At 36.2% G+C, this 21,092-nt stretch overlaps 1 protein-coding gene across 3 annotated transcripts; it reads left to right on the top strand.

Moving 5' to 3' along the window:
- The first annotated feature begins 340 nt into the window (after positions 1 to 340).
- Positions 341 to 20,650, top strand: LOC140991109 (protein TIC236, chloroplastic). 3 transcript variants are annotated; one of them, XM_073461049.1, is made up of 24 exons: positions 341 to 605; positions 3,581 to 5,799; positions 6,095 to 6,293; positions 6,364 to 6,423; positions 8,996 to 9,100; positions 10,170 to 10,310; positions 10,498 to 10,560; positions 11,103 to 11,333; positions 11,446 to 11,529; positions 12,043 to 12,200; positions 12,310 to 12,805; positions 13,774 to 13,941; positions 14,063 to 14,122; positions 14,645 to 14,767; positions 14,842 to 15,117; positions 15,871 to 15,936; positions 16,043 to 16,171; positions 16,382 to 17,206; positions 17,371 to 17,651; positions 18,088 to 18,344; positions 18,632 to 18,870; positions 18,966 to 19,157; positions 19,771 to 20,043; positions 20,290 to 20,650. In XM_073461049.1, exons 2-24 carry the CDS (start codon positions 3,704 to 3,706, stop codon positions 20,434 to 20,436), a joined length of 6,669 nt encoding a protein of 2,222 aa, XP_073317150.1. In that variant the 5' UTR covers positions 341 to 605; positions 3,581 to 3,703; the 3' UTR covers positions 20,437 to 20,650. The 3 variants fall into 3 exon arrangements, with proteins under 3 accessions (XP_073317150.1, XP_073317148.1, XP_073317149.1); XM_073461047.1 differs by lacking the exon at positions 341 to 605 and adding an exon at positions 2,759 to 3,037; XM_073461048.1 differs by lacking the exon at positions 341 to 605 and adding an exon at positions 2,759 to 3,116.
- Positions 20,651 to 21,092: the final 442 nt, after the last annotated feature.

Here is a 21,092-nt window from a genome sequence, read left to right as displayed (position 1 = left end):
TGGCCACAAGTAAAATCATATTTTTATCATATGCAAAAACGGTGTTGTCGTTTAATGGAAAATACACCAAGAAGATTCATAGCCAATGAGAATTTAATAAACTAATATTAATTATCCAAGATTTTTGAGAACAAATCTTAATTATTTTTATTAAGTATGAAATTAATTAATTGTGTTGATTAAATAATTTGTGTGTTAAAAGATTTATTAGTAAAATACCCATTTTGAGACGATATTAAACTATATCGGTGTGAGATAAAAGAAAATTGAAGTGGAACGCTCGTAAGTTTATACAATGGGACACGAAAACAAGAACTAAGAATTCTCTCCTTTTCATTCAAGTTCTAGGTCCCCGTTTCACCCAAAACCTAGTCAACCGATTTTCTCATCGTCGACCTCTCATCGCCTTCGGAGACACTGCGTCGACACCCAAAATCGATAGCCAAAGGTCTGAAGTCTTCGATTTTTTGTACATGCTCCGCTTCTCGGCACCCCTGACACCTCGTTCGTGCGTGTGGTTCATCTGTATCGTCGGAAATCTTCATTTCGAGTTTTGTGTAGTTTTATTTCAGCATTTGGGTGTGATTTCAAGTCCATTTTTCAAGGTGAGTAGAAACTGATGTGCTTCAAATTTCAGTCCGAATTTGGGTATTTCACTTCGAAATTTTATGGAATAATGAGGATGGTCGTATTCTTGTGCATAAATACAAGGAACTACTCGATTTTTCGCAGCAGGCCGAGGGTCGAAAATGTAAGAGGAAAATTTTGATGTTTAAATCTCTTTTTCAGCAGCTAAGTTCGAGTTTCAATGGTGATGATTTCGAAATTGTGAAAGTGAGGATTAATGAATTGTGTAAATTCTCATATAATGTAGACTGAAATCTTCTTGTGAGATTCGAAATGTCTTCTAGAGGTAAAAATTTTGGAATCAAACAAAGAAAACGATGTGTAAATAGAAATCAACCATATATGTTGATGTAATCCGGGTGAATTGGGTGAGCAGGGTCAGGGCAATCCACCGGATGCGATAAAAATTGTGTTTAAGGAAAATGAACTAGGGATATGGCTTCAAACGTAACCTGCAAACAAGGAAATGAACTTGTGAATGGGCGCCGGAGAGGTGTCCGTTGTAGCCACTCCGATGCTTAAGTCAGCAGGTGAAAGATGAAAAAGAAAAGTTGTATATGTGTGAGTGAATATTCGTGAATGCTCCAAAGTTCCCAATCTTTCAAATGAAATACATACCTGCTATTTATAGCAGGAAATCTCATGATTACCTTGTTTTCACTGCTCATCTACTAATTAGGGTAAAATGGATGTCCATACCCTACTTCTGATAACTTGTTCTGACACGCTAACCCTTGTGGTTCTGACAATAATTGTAACACCTTTCTTTTTTACTTGACACGATTAATGATATTTTTACTCATAGTCAAAATAGGGTTTGAATGATATACTTATATTATAAAGCAATTCAAATAAGGTGTATCAATTTGACGGTTTATAAAATTTTTGGCATGATGTCCCTACATTTTATAAAAGCTAAAAACTCAAGCAACAACATCTATACATACGTATAAGCATATTTTCATATACAAAAATACACCGTATCGTTATACATATAGTCATAAACGTCGTTTCAGACCCTGACATAAAATCCAATATAATACATATGCGGAAGCTATACAATAAGACGTCCAAGTTCTTGTCGAGGTAAGGCACGTCACAAGCATCCATTGGCGAACCGGCATCCTATAAATCTTCATTACCTGATCCTGTAATACACGAGCTACATCAGCTTATAAAACTCAATAAGTTGACACTTATACGTATCAATATGCATCGAAGAATTATACATATCAAGTCGTGATCAACAATGAATCTTTAAAGCATGTCATACTATAGCATATATTCATGTTCATTTCTGTACTTGAGCCTCATTAGTTGACCTGTACCACTGTGCTTGCTTTATTATATAGCTACTACTGTGTTGGACGTCAGGGTGCCCTGTGACAACCCCACGCCCCATGAACATATATTGGCCAATAGATTTGATGGAATTTAAACAACCCATGATGTCAACAAGCTCATATATCATATAAAAATCAGTCATTTTCTTTTTTCTTCCATGTTCATGTTCATGACATAGCACCTATCTTCAATATTCATGAATGTCTTTCATATTTAATACATAACAATGAAATATGCTGCTATGTTTTCATCAATAACACATGCTAACAATGCACATATAACAATACTCAATGGGAAGCATTTGAAATTCATAATATTACTTATGTATTACTTCAAGAACATGCCAACTTACAGTCCAAGCGTAAGAATACTGGTTTGGGACGATGTTTCTCGCTCCTATACTGTCAAATACATCAATAAGCCAATAACTATGTGTATACTAGGTGAAATGACCATGAAAGAGCTGAATATTTACCACCCTAGGATATTCTTGTGATGGAGAATAAAATTCTAGTGTAACGATCATGGGCCATTAGGCTGAACCAACATGGGTCTCGGCCCATACCCATGCACCACTACTGATCATGGGTTGTTAGGATGGTCCAGACACTGCCACTCATAGAATATCCCACCCCTGAAAAGTGGTTTATTTCGCCTTCCCCAACACTTGAACCCAGGACCTCCAGACTTAATACCTAGATTCTTGAAGTGTTGGTACCATGAGGACTAATTTATAACTGAAACTGTTATAAGGATTTTATGCTAATTTCCTCCTTATTTTTGACCCATGAATTTGAAGCCATCCACTTACAAATGCTTCCCCCAAAAATCACATTTTTGTGCCGAGCGAAATCGAAGCCATTCATCGACAAAGCTAGAAACCACCGCATCCACTACAAGAATCGTAGCTGACCCAAATTTAAGTCGGTTTCTTCTGTCGATATTGGGTATTAACCCCACCGAGAGCAGAAAACAGGTTGGAGGGAACTCTGAATCTGAACTCAAATTTCTTCAATCGTGGGGTTGAAATCAGGGCAACGAACGATCAGAGTTCTTCTCTACGTATGTAAGAACGTTACAGATTCAACTTAAGTTTGGTCAAGCCTATGAATTTCCATAAGAAATGAACCTATCAAACGTCTGATGTAAATGACTATTCTGAAATTTTGCGCTTATTTCTAGATTGGAAAATTCATATGCAGTCTCTCACACAGGTCGTGGCCAAGGAAACTGTTTGTTGAAAGTGGATATGTATTTTCGGTTTGAATGTCAAATTTGTTATTCCATATGGTGTTGCTTGTTTTTCGAACAATTATGCGCTCTCACAAACACGCACGCACGCACTCGCTTTACGCACATGTTTTACTATGTGGGCAGTTGAAGTACTTCTAAATCTTTATCTGACTTCAAACTTTTTTATTGTTTTCCAATCTTTTAAGTAAAATAACTCCGTGTAGATTGGCATTAGGGCCATAAGGATACAAGAGTAATTCTAGTTCAAAGTTGCGATTGTATTAGAAGATGTCAATTTCTTTTATATTTTGGTAATGGATGATTTAAATATTTGATTGGATAGACTGTTAATTTAGTTTCTTGCATATGTTGTCAGGTTTTGATTTTAGCTATCTTTGGGTTTTGAACGAAAACTGATTCTCTTTGGAGTGGGTGGGGGGACTAAGGGCTTGCTCTTGGTCCCCTGCTAATGAGTTGCAAAAGAAGTTAAGCTCATTAGATGGAGAAACTCAGTGCGAAACTTCAAAGCCCACTTCTTGGGGTTCCCCTTAAGTGCAAAGTTTTCGACAGGAGAAATAAAGGAGATTATGCTTCAGTGAATGGAATTAACATAAAACTCTGCAGAGAAGGTTCAAATTTTCAAACATGTAAATGTGCTAAGAAACATGATTGGATTTTCGAGAGGATGAAATTTACTCACTTTTATGGCAAACATGTCGAGTTATTGTGGAGGAACCTAGAATTGAGGAGTGGTTGGATGATTAATTCCGTGAAAGAGCCTTTTATTCGAAGCAAGACCTTGATCAAGTCTATTACTCCTGTGTGGGAAGAGGGGCTTTTTTTGGTTAGATGCTCTGTCCTTTTCACCGTGATATCTGGCTTATGTTTACTTGTGTGGTATGGGCAGTTGAAAGCAAAACATTATGTAGAAGGCAAGCTATTACCTTCTGTTTGTGCCATGCTGAGTGACCAAATTCAGCGGGAGCTTGATTTTGGTAAGGTTCGAAGAATTTCACCTTTGAGCATTACTTTAGAGTCATGCTCATTTGGTCCTCATAGTGAAGAGTTCTCTTGTGGTGAGGCTTCTGCAGTCAAACTACGTATTCGTCCTTTTGCTAGTCTTAGAAGGGGAAAAATTGTTGTTGATGCTGTGTTGTCCGATCCAAGTTTCTTGGTAGTGCAAAAGAAGAACTTCACTTGGTTGGGGTTACCATATTCTGAAGGCTGCCCTGACAGGCACTTGTCCGCTGAAGAAGGAATTGATTATCGCACAAAAACAAGGAGGATTGCAAAGGAGGAAGCTGCCATTCGATGGGACACCGAAAGAGATGAAAGAGCAAGAGAATCTGCTCAAAAAGGTTATATACTTTCTGAATGTAATCATGTTCAACTTGAGGATGATAATTTGAAGGAGACTATGAGTCTTCCCGGAAGGTTGGCGGCTCCGGAGTCGTTACTGTATATGGACGAGAAACTGCACTGGAGAGATCATCATTGCATGGAAGCTGGAGCAGAGTATGATTTGAAGCATGCCAACTTAGAGAAATCTTTTGGATCCAAAGTTTCTTCCGTGGAAACAAGCATTTGGTCGACAATTATGCCTGGACCTATTAGGCGTCGTGTCAAGAAGAAGGCCCTCAACAAAGATTCTTCTATATTGGGTGTTGCATCTAAAAGAAGACTTCTTGAGCGTAGTGCGTCTGCAGCTTGTTTATATTTCCAGAGACAATTGTTCGAGAAGTGTGAAAATTCAACCGATGAATCCAAAGGTTTCGATGACAGGGTTGCCTCCAATTATTCAATGAATTCTGAAGGAGAAGAGAGAGCTGAGCCTCAGGATGTTAAGGATAGAAATGGAAAAATCATTGACAGTGATGATGAAATTGTCCAAGATACTGAGAATGTTTCGACTAGCAAAGTAATCTCTCAACAGGATGACAAGTGGAAAAAGGATTTTGTTTATGGAGTGAATTTGGAAGGGCAGGCTAGGAGCCTCACAAACAATTTAAGTTCTCTAAGAGATCCGTTTCTTTTTACTCTTGATAAACTTAGCATGGCTACAAACTCCAGTGACGAATATTCATCACCTACAAATGCTCTAGGAATTATAGAAACCAAGAAAAGATCTGCAAGAAATGAAAATTTGGAAGCGGGGGTTATTAATACAGGCACAGAGACTAGAAATGAAGATGCTAGATTGGTTGGGGAACAGAAAGAGCCACAAAATGATATCTTGACTGCTCAAGCACAAAATGATATCTTGACTGCTCAAGCAGGTCATGCATGTAGTGAATTTAGTCCGATGCCACTTGACCCTTCAAGTTCGATTCAACAGTTTCTCTTGAGCTTACATTCTGGTTTATCTTCAGTCTCTAAAAATTTTGGTGAGGCATGGTCTGGTTTACTTGTCAATCGTTTGCAGAAACTAAAGTCGGAGATCTTTATCGGATTTGATGATCTATCCATGGAACTAGTTGATGATATTGATGCAGAAAATGCTTCTGGAATTGAGAAGAAGATTCCAGTTATACTCGATTCATTACATTTTAAAGGCGGTACCCTCATGCTACTGGCATATGGTGATGCAGAACCAAGGTAAGGTTTACCCATGCTAAGTTTACATCTGAATTCCTTTTTGCCTCACATTCTATCACCAAAGGACTTGATGTTTTAAGGCATTCGATAATATTAGTGTCTTATTTTTGTTTAGCTTCAATTGAATGCTCTTAAAAATGAGTGTTTGAACAGTTAGATTGGTAAAAGTTTGTGGTTTACTAGAGGATGGGCTTTTTTCATTTATATGCAAGTCTTACTTGGATTGTATATAGTTGAGGTTTGCTTGCACCAAGTATATTGGCTTAGTCCAGCTAAATTTGGTATTTTTTTATAGGGAAATGGAAGTTGCTGGTGGACACGTTAAATTTCAAAACCAATATGGGCGTGTGCATGTGCAAGTTAGTGGAAATTGTAAAATGTGGGGATCGGGTTTGATCATGGAAGATGGTGGATGGTTGTCCACAGATGTTTATGTTGATACCAGTGAGCAGAAATGGCATGCAAATTTGAAAGTTTATAATTTCTTCGTTCCGGTAAAGTACATTTGCATCATTTTTTTCCGTCCCTGTATTTTGATAAATTATAGCCAAGTTTTTTGTGCAGCTTTTTGAGAGGATTTTGGACCTTCCAATCACATGGAATAAAGGCAGAGCTAGTGGTGAGGTGCTTGTCAAACTTCACACTCTCTCTTGCATTATACATACAAGCATAAGTGCACACACAAGCGAGTGCATAGCCTAATTTATGAATATTATATGCATATGTATAATTTTTAATTTTTTAAATAATTGATTTAGTTTTGATTTCTTACAAAATCTTTTAAATAATTGATTTAATTTTTATTTTTTACAAAATAAATAATTTTAAATCCACGATTTAGTTAAGATTTTTTGTATCTAGAATGACAGAAATTACTAAAAAGTACATGGAATGATTTCTAAATATCAAATATGAGGTCACGACAAAGTTGAAAAAAAAAAAATATTTGTGTAAAAGGCCATATCAAAAGTGGTTAGTATAACACCCTCAAGCTTTATAAGTAGAATCATAGAATGTAGAGATAGCATGGATATAGTAGAGATAGTCACAATTACCATTAGTTTAAGTAGAAAGAAATATATGCTTCTTGTGTGATTTTTCGTTATAAATTATGAAAATTTGTTAATAATATGATGTTAATATTTATATGTATTAATTTGTCAAGTCCTTCATTGAGAAAGATAATGCCCAATGATTAAAATTTGAGATGGTTAATAAATTAAATCTTAGAATAATATCAAATAAAATCTCATAATCTAATTTTAACATGTGCTGTGCGACAAGTTTGATCATTTTATTCTGAATAAAGCAGTACCCTTAACCTCGATGAATGAAGAATGTTTGAGGAGTAATTCAAAAGAGAATTTAATAGTTAAATATCGAAAATTTTATCTCCAACTATGTCAATACAAAGTGTGGATCTCTAAATTGTGTTCTCTCATAATTTTCTCACTTTATCATTGAATTTGTTAGCGATGATGATGGTAATAGTTTTGTTAGATTTACTATCTTTCAACTTTGATTAGAAGATGACAAACTATTTTTGAAAAAAAAAATGCAGTTGTCATACTCTTCATCGTTTCATGCATTATTATTTTTATTTTATTTTTAAAATTTGCCTCGTGTGCATCTACTACGTATATTATAAATCAATCAATGAAAGTAATTTCAATCTGCATAAACACAATTGATCATTTATGACTTATTGAATGTAAAGTATGAATCAATTTACGTTAGTTGGTATAGTCTTGCTTAATTTCTTGGATCTGTGCATGCCATGCTGGTATTTCAATAAGAACTTGAAACAGTCAAATAAAGTATTTGCATTCTATAATGGTATTTTTTTTTTCAGTTGCCATTTATTCAAATTTATAAATGGTATGACATGATATGAAACAACATTACGATGTGCGCTTAAGAAAGGCTTAAAAAAGATGAACACATCCAACTTTTATTAAAGAATATATTGATTACAAAAGTTAAGAGAAAAATGAACTACATGTTATGAGGATATCCCACATTGAACAAAGATCAATTTGATTATGTAAATTTCTTAAATAAAATGATGAAGTGAATATACCAGAATATCAACATCACGTGTGCATGGATTTCTATAAAATTCAGCTTATAAGTTTTGCCCTTCCTAAGACAGAAAGTAACAGGATTGAAAAGTTAACTGCCAATCAATCACACTGAACCAAGTGACGACAATATTTTGTAATCTATAGATCCTAGGGAACAAAGAAGCCAACAAGTTGAAGGAAGGTGTGGGAATGGAAATAAACTAGTTGATAATCCCAAATACACATAGCCAGTGAAGTAGTCATTGAGGAAGGTGAAGCAATCGTAAATTTGTTAGTTTCTCCATGTGATTTCATGGGTTGGACGATTAAAACTCTTGAAAATTAATTTTGAGATTGTTACTGATAAATTCGTGAACTCTTGAAGTTCTTTTTCTATGTTTTACAATTTCGTTTCAGATTATTAGTAATAAATTGTACTTCTTCTTTTGTGAGTTCTATAATTTCTTCTAAGATTATTGCTGATAAATTTGCCGATCTATTAAAAATTCTTCTCACACTTATTACTAATAAATTTGACAAATCCTTGATATTCTTTTACATATGTTTAAAATTTGTTTGAAGATTATTACTACTAAATATGATAAATGCTTGACATTCATCTCTAAAATTCTTTTTAAGGTTATTAATATAAATTTTAAATTAATTACTAAAGTTTCAGAATGTTGTGTTTGAAATAAACTCAAAAGCGCTCGGTCTATGTTACCTCGTGGGAAATGCAGAATGTATGCTATATGGAAATCGTTTCTTCCAGTACAACTCAACCACTCAAATAGTTGTGAAAAGGAATAATTATGAAGAATAATTTTTTTCCATAATTAGACAATATTATCTCTGACCCACACTTTGAGATTCACACATATGGATAGAAATGTACGCCCGTGTGTGTGTGTGTGTGTGTGTAGATTAAGAAAGATCTAGTGAAGTTGACATTTGTTTGTGCAGTGTTTCTTCTTTTTTGTTGCATCAGAGTATCCAATATTTCACTTTCAATATCCTTTTTGTCTATTATGCCCTTTATTATTTCTCCAAGCAGTCAAGCATAAAGGTATCTTTAAAACAAAAATATGATGTTTTGTTACCAATTACAATTCCTGACCTTGAATTTGTGGCAGGTTCACATTTGCATGTCGAAAGGAGAAACATTTCCCAATCTTCATGGGCAGCTAGATGTAACAGGATTGGCCTTTCACATCTATGATGCCCCCTCACGGTTTTCTGTAGGTCTTTATATCACTTTTTTATGCTTAACTTTTTGTGCATCTCTCTGAACAAATTTTATTCCAATGTCAATCATATTGTTCATCGCATATCTTTAGCTACCAAGTTTGTAAATTTTGTAGGAATGTGGTGTTTAGGAAACACGAGCAGCAGGCATGCTTAACGGACCGGTTCGGGCCGGAACCGACCCGGAACCGGTCCGATAAGCCCGGAACCGGATCCGGTATGTGAGAACGGGACCCGAAACCAAACACAATCCATTAATTTGTGGGTTGAACCGGTTCAGTATTTTCTGAACCGGTTCAACCGGTTCCGGATCCGGTTCCAAACCGGTTCCGGGACGTATCCGGATCCGACAATCGAATTTTTTAAAAAAAAAATGAAAAAAGGCACTTGGGCCAACGGCTGCAAATTAGGAACCGGTAGGAACCCGTCCGAAACCGGTCCGGTGGAACCGATAAGCATGCCTGTCGAGCAGTTCTTGCACTTGCAATTAGTTCCATGCCTGCTAGTTTACTTAGGTGTCAAACAAAAGAACAGTTACAGCACAAGAGCATTCCGAAGGTTTTGATAAATTCAAAGAAAGCACAATCTATTCATCAGTAGCAACACTGTTCTATGCCTTTCTGTTCATCATATTGTAGCAATACTGTTCTATGCCTTTCTTGGTTGGTTGAAGGATTTCAACTCTTTCTTCATTCTTAGAAGGAATTTCAACTCTTTCTTCATTCTTAGGGTAAGATGTGGAACTACAAGATAGCTTTTTGTGTCTTAACTTATATACAGATATAGCATTGAATTGGTAGCAGGATGTGCTTTATACCAATGATTGTTAATGTTTGATTGCATGGAGAATCTTCCTTATGACTTAATTGTTTCTGTTTATTAGATAATTTATTTGGCAATTCAGCGTCATTAGAGAATTTTCGTGTATAATGGAAGCCCATTCCACTAGGAGAGCTGAAATAGGAAGTTTTCAGTTGTTTCGCTGCTTAAAGTTCAACCATTTTTTTCTTTATCCTTGTTTTATTTATCTGATGTACTTTAGTGGTTTCCCTTTTTTCATAGGATATATCAGCAAGCTTGTTTTTCCGCGCCCAGCGAATATTTTTACCCAATGCTAGGGGGTGGTTTGGCAATGTTCCTTTAGAAGCATCTGGGGATTTTGGTGTTGATCCTGAGGAAGGTGAATATCACCTAATGTGCCAGGTATTTAGATGCTCACCTTGACAACATATCCATCTGCAGGAATCATACATAACTTTATGAAATTTCTGGAATTTTTGTGCTCTGAAACCAACAAGTTTGATAAATGTCACGCTTTACTTTTATTGCTTTCTAATTTTAGTTTAAAGTTAAATTATTGATTTTCTAAGGATTGTCATTCATATCTCAGGTTCCGTCGGTAGAAGTGAATGCTTTGATGCGGTCCTTCAAGATGAAGCCTTTGTTGTTTCCAGTATGTCTCCCTTTTTCTCTAGATGATTGCTCTGAGCATACATCGGTTGTGCCGATCTTTCTCTATGTCTGGCACAGTGTTGCAAATATAACATACACAGTAAAATGTAAAGCCATCACCAATGTAAACTACAACTTCTTGAATATTAATCACCTTACCTATTACCACCATAGCTAGCAGTACAAATACCTTCAATCTGGCTTTAATACCACCACTGATGGATCCGCCTGAATTTAACCTGCAACTTAGAGTGCCAATTACCTCTGACATCAAGTTGAGATATGTATGACACATGCATACCACTATGTCATATTTTATGCAGCAAGCTGGTTGGATTTATATTATGCAACTATCCTCACATTTGTCAGTTTCTCCTCTCATAATGATGATCTTTCTCATGATTTTAGTTTTGCTGGGTAAATTATTTCTTAAGGAGTTTGGCACTAAATCTTCTTGCTTTATTTATGTTCACTTATTTTCCCTCAGTATGATTTGGTAGTCACTTTTGTTAATTTTTATTCGCTTAACCATAATTGTTTCAGTTGGCTGGATCAGTAACAGCTGTATTCAATTGTCAAGGACCGTTGGATGCTCCTATATTTGTAGGGAGTGCATTGGTCTCGAGAAAACTTATTCATTCGTCTGCTGATACTTCTCAATCCGCTGCACATGAGGCAATGATGACCAACAAAGAGGCTGGTGCAGTGGCAGCCATTGACCGTATTCCATTCTCTTACGTTTCTGCTAATTTTACCTTTAACACTGATAATTGTGTGAGTGTTTAGTGTTTACTGAAATAAAGTTTATATGGTTCAAAAAGAGGCTGCTTCAGCATTTTTTTCTCTTTACATTCCTATTCATCTGGAATTCTCCTTGTGCATTCAGGTTGCGGACCTTTATGGAATCAGAGCTACACTAGTTGATGGAGGTGAAATTCGTGGAGCGGGAAATGCTTGGATTTGTCCAGAGGTTTTTAGTTGACTAGAAGATAAACTATGTTCTATCAGTTTGATTGAATACTTGTTATTAGTCGAGTGTTTAAACCTTAAGTTATAAATTTTTGTTTTTAAGAAAAAGTAGATCTATAACTCAGGTTAGTTTCATCAATTTAGCTCTGTCATTTGTTTTATTATTTAACAACTCAAATCATACTTGTAAAATTAATTTCGAGATTGTGATTAGTTAATGACAAAATATAAATGATTGATTAGTTAAATCCCGTGTCATTTACGGATTGATGCCTAATGCTCTAGCCCAATTATATCAAGTTAGCTCTGGAATTTCTGTTCGATTTGATATTCTGTAGTTTGAAAGATCAACATATCAGGTCTTATGAGGATAAATTCTTCATAATGTGACGTATAGAGATAAAAAGCATTTTATACTATATTGTTCTTTATGGAATCTGTTAGGCAATTTGTGAAATGAAGCCCTGACTTATATTCCTACTCCATATGGTATTAAATTGCTTTCTTGTTTCAGGGTGAGGTTGATGACACGGCACTGGACATTAACTTTTCAGGCAATTTATATTTTGATAGAATTATGCGCCGCTATGTACCTGGTTATCATCAAGCGATGCCCCTTAAATTAGAAGATCTGAATGGTGAAACACAAGTTTCTGGCTCATTGTTAAGACCGTAAGATATCTTGCCAGATTTTTATACTTGTGATCGATACAGATTGATTTTGTCTGATGAAATCTGTTGTGCTTCTGGATGGAAATCTAATCATAGTTTAAGAATGCAGGAAATTTGACATCAAATGGGTCGCGCCTAGAGCTGAAGGATCACTTTTTGATGCCCGTGGAGATGTGATAATTTCTAATGATTACATTTCTATCAACTCTTCATCAGCTGCATTTGAGCTGTATTCAAAAGTTTCAACTTCATATACTGATGAAAATCGGTTAAATTGGAGAGAATGTGGTAAAACAGTTGCCATTCCATTCTCCGTGGAAGGAGTGGAGTTAGATTTAAGAATGCGTAATTTTGAATTTTTTAACTTGGTCTCTCCCTATGCTTTTGATTCTCTGCGGCCTGTGCATCTGAAAGCTACTGGAAGAATTAAGTTTCAAGGAAAGGTGAAGGAAACTTGCCATACTATAGAATTGCCTCCATTGGAAGGTGATAAAAATGCAAAGAGTCTTTCTGGTGATGTTTCGATCTCAGGTCTTAAACTCAATCAATTGATGCTGGCACCTCAGTTAGCTGGAGTGTTGAGCATTACATCGAAGGGTATCAAGGTGTGCCTCTTTCCTTCTTGTGTCTTCGAGTTAACCTTGAGATTTTTTATTTGTTCCTAGTGATGCATGTCTCAAATGATTCTCTCCGTTTAATTATTTCTAGCTTGTGAAGATGGTGGATGAGTGTGACCGATATCTTTCAGAGAAGTATGAAAATTTTAAATGCTTTTAAATTCATGCTTATGATGTAACTAGTGATGCATGTCTCAAATGATTCTCTCCGTTTAATTATTTCTAGCTTGTGAAGATGGTGGATGAGTGTGACCGATATCTTTCAGAGAAGTATGAAAATTTTAAATGCTTTTAAATTCATGCTTATGATATAAGGAGAAGTATAAAAAAATTTCAGGGATGAACAAAGGATCTCAGTTATGTGTCAGAGCCAACTTTCTGCAGTTTGATATGTGGCTTGTGCTGTTCTTGTTTCCAATCACAGTCTCTTTACCGTTGAACCTAGGTTTAGAATAATGACTAAGGCTATCTCTATAGGCGGTCCAAGGCTATCCGGCGGGCGAGTGGCAGAGCACGCGGCCAAAGCGATCAATGATTTTAAAATCCTAGTCAACTGTCGAAGTCAAATAATTTTAAAAACCAGTCAAAGTCAATCAATTTAAAAAACTTTGATATAATAAAAACACCTCTCGGTCTCTTTTGTATTAACTTTTGGTTTCAAGTGTCCACCATGATCCACCACCTGCCTTAAACCGTCTCCAATCGCCTCTGTCATGATCCACCACCTTAATTATCTTGTTAGTTTGCATTTATATATTTATTTACACTTTGTCTAGACTGTATTATATTGTTTGACCTTCGTAATCATTATGGAGGTGATCGAAATGCTTTTCCAATCACGAAGATCAAATTCCTAAATTGATTGGTCAATCTTGTTTCTTAAATATTTTAATGAAGGTCAAATTCTTGGATTGATTGGTCAATCTTGTTTCTTATATATTTTAATGGTGATGCAGTTAGATGCTACTGGTAGGCCAGACGAAAGTCTTGCAGTTGAAATTGTTGGACCTTTGCAGTCAATTTCTGAAGAAAATCTAGCTGGGAAATTGCTCTCCTTTTCTCTGCAGAAAGGTCAAATGAAAGCTAAAGCATGTTATCGACCATCTCATTCCGCCAACTTGGAGGTTCAATCTGCTCTGTTATGACTTGATTTACTTGCAACTCTGTCATTTCTTCTTGCTCTTCATGCTGTATGCACTTCTTTTCTCTGAATTGATGCAAATGTGTGCTCTTAAACGTGAGCAGATCCGCCACTTACCCTTGGATGAGCTGGAGCTGGCCTCACTTCGTGGAGCGATTTCAAGGGTAAACCTCTGGGGGTCATGACTAAACATGTCGTAACAAATGCCCAACATCTCACTTCCCTTTGCTGCCTTTAACTTTCTTTATCTTTAAATGCTATTTTAATTTCCACCCCAAACATGCTTGATATTTCAGTTGAATTATCCATTTGGCAGGCATTTTGAACTGAATGAAGCTTTATAAATTTCAAACTCTGTAACTAAAGAGTGGTTGATGCCTTTTCTTTGTCAAAAATAAGTACTTAGAATTTGATGCATACCTTGCTGTCTCTCTATGTTTTTGTAGCCATACGGTTATGATGGTGCCGGATTCAAATGAAAATAGCTTGGTTTCTGGTTAACACGAAATAGCATGATTATTTTATGTAGAAATACTGATCTTTTCAGTAGCTGAAGATGATCTCCGTAGCTGACAGCGAGGGCATGTATTGTTACTAGAGAATAAACATTGAAAGCATACGCGGAACTTTTTTTTGTCTAAATTGTTGCTTGTCTGCTGTTAGCTTAAGTTTTTATTATCTTCCAGGCCGAACTTCAGCTGAACTTTCTGATAAGAAGGGGCCATGGTGTGCTATCTGTCATGCGGCCAAAATTCAGTGGTGTGTTGGGAGAAGCTTTAGATGTGGCTGCCCGATGGAGTGGAGATGTGGTGAGTACCATCTAGCTTTGTTTAATGATGTTATTAAGCAAACTCATGAAATTGGTTTCCACTTCATGTTATAGATCACCGTCGAAAGAGCTATTTTGGAACAAAGCAACAGCAGATATGAACTGCAAGGAGAGTATGTGTTGCCTGGATCGAGAGATCGAAGCACTGCCGGGAACAAAAAAGGGAGCTTGTTCCAGAAAGTAATGACCGGTCATCTGGGCAGTATGATTTCTGCAATGGGTAGGTGGAGGATGAGACTTGAGGTCCCTAAAGCTGAGATTGCTGAGATGCTTCCGCTTGCTAGGCTTTTATCTCGAAGTTCTGATCCTGCTGTTCAATCTAGATCAAAGGTTGTAGTCTACACTTGTTACAAGATGACCAATTTTGAAGATGATTTAATGTGAATTGTGTGGGTGCATAGTTGAAGCCCAAGATACCATATCAGGAGCTCTGTTGCTTCGCTTTCATCTATTATGAGAATTTTGTACGAGCCATTTGGATCCTTGCAAGTGCATTAAATCAATTATCTTACTGGTAAAGATAAAATTGAAGTAATAAGCTTCAGGTTTATGTGGTAGGCACTGAAATTTGAGATTGGCTTTTGAAAATCATTTTAGCCCAGGTATCCTTATTTTTAATTGTAATACATTTGGATCTCACAATGAAAGTACTAGAAGTAATAGGGGCGGTCACTGATTTCAATTATAAATGCTCCAATGTAGCAGCCCAATAAAAGAGCTAGTCTGCTAGTAACCTTTATTAGGAAATTTTCCCATTTTCACTTGTATGCAGAAGGGAAGCTCTTAGCGGTAATCAATAGTCATATGTTATTAATTCAAATCTTTTTGTTTCTTCCCTCAAAAATTTTAAACTTGATCGAGGTAACTACTCAGAGCTAGATAGAAGGTTTCATTTGCACAGCTTGTTTAAATTTTATGAAGCGCATTCTATTATGTTTGTGCACGAATTTTATTCAGGAATTATACCTTTTCTTATAACACCCCCCCTTCCCCCGGATGTGAGGTTTGTGTTTTACTGTACTGCAGACACACATATTCGTATGTGAATAAATAACATTTGTTTATGTCTATCTTTCTTTTCAGGACATTTTCATTCAAAGTTTGCAGTCAGTTGGATTATGTGCTGAAACTGTTCAAAAGTTACTTGAGGTAATTCAGTTCCCAAGATTCTGATAAATTCAATCAAATGAGGAGTTTCTGAATGTATTTAACTCGTTTGATTTATATTATTGTATTATTGTGTAAACTTTTGTAGGAAATTCGCGGTCATTGTGCTTCATCATACGAAATTGTCCTAGATCACGACCTTCCAGGTTTGGCTGAGCTTAAAGGTCGCTGGCGTGGTTCGCTAGATGCAAGTGGAGGAGGCAATGGAGATACAAAGGTATACATATCTGCACCTTTTGCTCAATGAATGCCTGAGTGACATTGTTCGAAGAATAGAAGTGCATAATTGATTTACTACAGCTTGTTCAAAGGAAAATAATATAGACACAGAATGAATAAAATTCATTAAAATTTGTGCCTGAATTCAAAGTTGTTCAATAACTTTGACCGTCCTTGCTAATTGGTTTTTAATTTTTGTCTCCTTTAGGCAGAATTTGACTTTCATGGAGAAGAATGGGAGTGGGGAACATATACAACCCAACGTATTCTAGCAGCTGGGATGTACAGTAATAATGACGGTTTGCGACTAGAGAAAATCTTTATCCAAAGGGATAATGCGACAATCCATGCAGATGGGACAGTTTTAGGGCCAAAAACAAATTTGCATTTTGCTGTTCTGAATTTCCCCGTCAGTTTAGTCCCCACTTTGGTTCAGGTTATTGAAAATTCAGCCACGGAAGCCGTTCATTCTTTGCGGCAATTTTTGTCACCGATTAGAGGTATACTGCACATGGAAGGTGATCTTAAAGGAAATTTAGTGAAACCAGAATGTGATGTCCAAGTAAGGCTCCTGGATGGGGCAGTTGGAGGTATCGATCTTGGGAGGGCAGAAATTGTTGCCTCCTTAACTTCATCGAGTCGATTCCTTTTTAATGCAAAATTTGAGCCCAATGTTCAAAATGGTCATGTACATTTTCAAGGAAGTATTCCTTTGACACTTGTACCAAACATTGTTGCTGAGGAAGAAAGTACTGAAAGTGATAGAAAGGAAGCCACATGGGTAGGTGGTTGGGACACTGAGAGAAGTAAAATATCTGCAGATGAGGCTAATGATAGAAAAGGATCAAGAGAAAAAAATCAAGAGGTATGGGACACACAGTTGGCTGAGAGCCTTAGAGGTTTGAACTGGAACATACTGGATGCGGGAGAAGTTAGGATTGATGCTGATGTTAAGGATGGTGGCATGATGTTGCTAACAGCATTATCTCCTTATGCTAAATGGCTCCACGGCAATGCTGAAGTTATGCTTCAGGTTGGTATAAAATTTTCTGTCTTTTCATTATAGAAGCCTGTAAATATCAGAAGCATGCAAATTTCAGGGATGTTTATTAGGCATTGAAATTGCTTTCCAAGGAATCCTTGTTTGTGTAATTCGCCAGGTTTGTCTGTGATATGTTTTTCTTTGTACTTTGTAAGGTAAGGGGTACCGTTGAACAACCAGTGCTAGATGGATCTGCCTATTTTCACCGGGCGACTGTGTCTTCACCTGTACTCAGGAAGCCAGTTACCAATTTTGGAGGAACTGTTCTTATAAATTCGAATAGATTGCGTATCAGTTCATTGGAGGGTAGAGTAAACAGAAGGGGGAAACTGTATGTAAAAGGGAATCTGCCTTTGAGAACCAGCGAATCATCTCTCAGTGACAAACTGGACTTAAAATGTGAGGTTCTGGAAGTGCTCGCGAGGAATACTTTGAGGTATTCTTTTAAAAAAACTTAAAGTATATGTTGGCTAGGTTTGTTTTTTTTCTTTTCTTTTTGTGTTTCATTTTCTAAAAAAATATTTTGCCTTCTTACTCGAGCATTGCACTTAATTCAAATTTTCATCTTTCTCCAACAATACCATCATTGTTATTATTATATTATGGCAAAATACAATATATTTCAAAAGTTAGTCATATAATATGAAAAATTTACCAGAAAACTTACCATGATTCCGCTATTGTTTCTTTCCAAAACCAAACATACATTTCATTTTCCAATACATTTTCAAAACACATTTTCTTAGAAGAACCTTTAAAAACACCTGAAAAAAAAGCATGCATTCCCTTTGTATTTGTTAATAAGGGTTTTGTACCTTTCCCATCCCATTTTATCATTGTTTTGTTTATATTTGAAAGTTTGGATATCGTAGTGGTCAGGTTGACTCTCAGTTGCAAATAACTGGATCCATTATGCAACCAAACATATCTGGGAAGATTAAAATTAGCCACGGAGAAGCATATCTACCACATGACAAGGGTGGTGGGGTTGCTCCCTTTAATAGAGAAACATTAAATGAACCAAGGCTGCCAACTGGTGGTTATAGTCGCATGGTTGCATCAAAGTATATTTCACGATTTCTCAACCTTATACCCGATGCTTCAAATATCTCATCCAATGAACCATCTGGTTAGTTTGAGTCTCTTTAAATTTAATTTCATACCTATGGTTAATTTCACAGTAAATTTAATTTCATACCTATGGTTAATTTCACAGTATTCCAAAATAAGTTTTTCTTTGGAAGTACAACAATTTCCTACTGAAAAATAAAAAAAATTGAAAAAACTGTGTTGAGTTTTAAGTTGATACAATGCTTTGAAAATTCATATGGAAAGATATGCTTGTAATAGGTTGATTTCGTGAACTCTTTTGTCTGCGACCATGGGAAAAAAATACCAAAAATTGGAAATTTTCAGGTAACCGTGATGAGATTGAGAAAGAGACGGTGCTGGTAAGTACAAAGCCTAAACTTGATGTTCGCCTGATGGACTTAAGGGTCACTCTTGGACCAGAACTGAGGATAGTTTATCCTTTGATACTCAATTTTGCTGTACGGGGAGAGCTTGAATTGAATGGCCCAGCTCATCCAAAACGGATAAGAACTAAAGGCACTCTAACATTTGAGAATGGTGATGTGAATCTTGTAGCAACACAGGTGCTCTTTACATATTGTGTGAAAACCATATTTAGCTGGTGTAACTTAATGATCTCTTTTTAAAAGAAATGTTGTGTGCTTCTCCCCAAATCCAGGTTCGGCTCAAAAGGGAGCATCTTAACATAGCAAAGTTTGAGCCCGAAAATGGACTCGATCCTACGCTAGATATAACCCTGGTAGGATCAGAATGGCAATTTAGAATTCAAAGTCGAGCTAGCAAATGGCAAGAGAAGTTGGTAGTAACATCAACACGATCTGTGGAGCAAGATGTCCTTTCAGCAACTGAGGTAATTTGGATGCTAAATCACAAGAAGATTTATAGTGAATTGTGAGAAATTTTTATGTACGTTGGACATAAAAATATTATATTTTGAATGATCCGAAATGAGGTTAGTGTCAGAATAAGGCTCAAAAGTTGGAATATGAGTAGTGATATAATGGGGGCTTAATCATGAATTTATTTTTGCTAATATAATTGGCTTTACATTAAAAGATGATAACATGATATGAGTCATATGACTGGATTTTACTCTAGTGAATATTACAACACTCTGTCCACACTTGTATGCCATGGGAGCTAATGAAAACTAAATTATTTCGAAGTCTCAGGTTCAAATCACAAGCTGTTGCGTGCATGAAATTTTTTTTAAAGATATAGACTGATGGACTCTAAAGCCGTAAAACTGCTGGGTCTCTTGCATGTTTTACATATGCTTGTCGTATGTGAAGAAAAAATGTGGCATGTTTTATGTTCAAGGCTCTATCTGACTTTGCCTGTCCACAATTTTCTGAACCTGTTTTGTTGCTATTCATTTAGTTTTTGTACGTGGGAGGATAGAGATCAGTGTCTAAGAAAGAAATTAAGTTATCTTACATCAATTATGGTTTCTGTATATACAGGCTGCTAGAGTTTTCGAGAGTCAACTAGCTGAATCAATATTAGAAGGTGATGGCCAGCTTGCATTCAAGAAACTTGCAACTGCTACGCTTGAAACCTTGATGCCAAGGATAGAGGGCAAGGGAGAATTTGGACAAGCTAGGTGGAGGCTTGTTTATGCTCCACAGATCCCAAGTTTACTTGCTGTGGATCCCACCGTTGATCCTCTCAAGTCTCTCGCTAGCAACATTTCATTCGGGACAGAAGTTGAAGTTCAACTGGGAAAGCGGCTTCAGGTTCTCAAATTTTCCTTACTCTCTATATGAAAATTTACAGGTGTTTTGCATTCATCTCCCCAGTACTTGGTGTATTTGACACTAACTTCTCTTATCAAGTGCAAAAATTATAAGTTATGATCCAAAATTTGCTTTTTAAGATTTTTTATGAGTTTTTTTTGGGGAAACCCCCTGAAATGTGGATATTAGCACCTTTACCTATTTCTGACTTTTTTTGGTTTCCTAATAACACTTGTACGTATTCAGGCCTCTGTTGTCAGACAGATGAAAGATTCAGAAATGGCGATGCAGTGGACGTTGATTTACCAGCTTACAAGCCGATTGAGGGTTCTCCTACAATCCGGTCCATTCAAACGTCTTTTATTTGAATACTCTACAACTTCACAGGACTGACCTTTAAGCCAGCAAGTTTTCTGCATTCTTTTTCTATGACAAGAGTAGTGCAACACACACTGTTCTAGTCTAGGGCAAAGCTTTCCTCGCTGTGTTTTGGTGTAGTGTAAAGTTTTCCTATTTGATTCAGGGAAATCTTGACAGTGTAAATTAATTCTTGTAAATATCCATTATAGTATTTGTTTAAATATCTTGTTTCGTGGTTCTACTTTTAGCAGCTTGATATTTTATGCTACAATTGGTTCTCATATGTGATTATCCATATCATCATTTTTGCAATTTTATTAGCTTATCGTGTTGGATGTGATTGCTAGTTTTGTTTTGTTTTGTTGTTTTTAAAACAAAACACTACCCAGTCAGGATGGGGGTACCCCTACCAGTCAAAAAAGAAAATTGAGACCGGAACAAAACATCACCGTCAGTGATTGCTAGTAGTTAAGGAAACTAGAATAAGTTTTGCTTACTTCATCATCCCCTTCCGAAAATAAATTATGGTAGAAGTCGCATGTTTAAACAATTTATGAGGGGAATTTAATGCTAAAACAATTATATTAGAGCTATTTGATTTGATGCATTATTTGGTTCACACTTTTAAATTATAGTTTCGGGAAGTTTGACACAGCAAGTGTCGTCTTCCAAGCTTAATTGGCAAATCA

This window comes from Primulina huaijiensis, chromosome 13 (assembly GCF_012295235.1).
Source record: "Primulina huaijiensis isolate GDHJ02 chromosome 13, ASM1229523v2, whole genome shotgun sequence".
Lineage (NCBI taxonomy): Eukaryota > Viridiplantae > Streptophyta > Magnoliopsida > Lamiales > Gesneriaceae > Primulina > Primulina huaijiensis.
The sequence above is the reverse complement of the archived record's forward strand: the minus strand, read 5'-3'. Positions and strand labels throughout refer to the sequence as shown.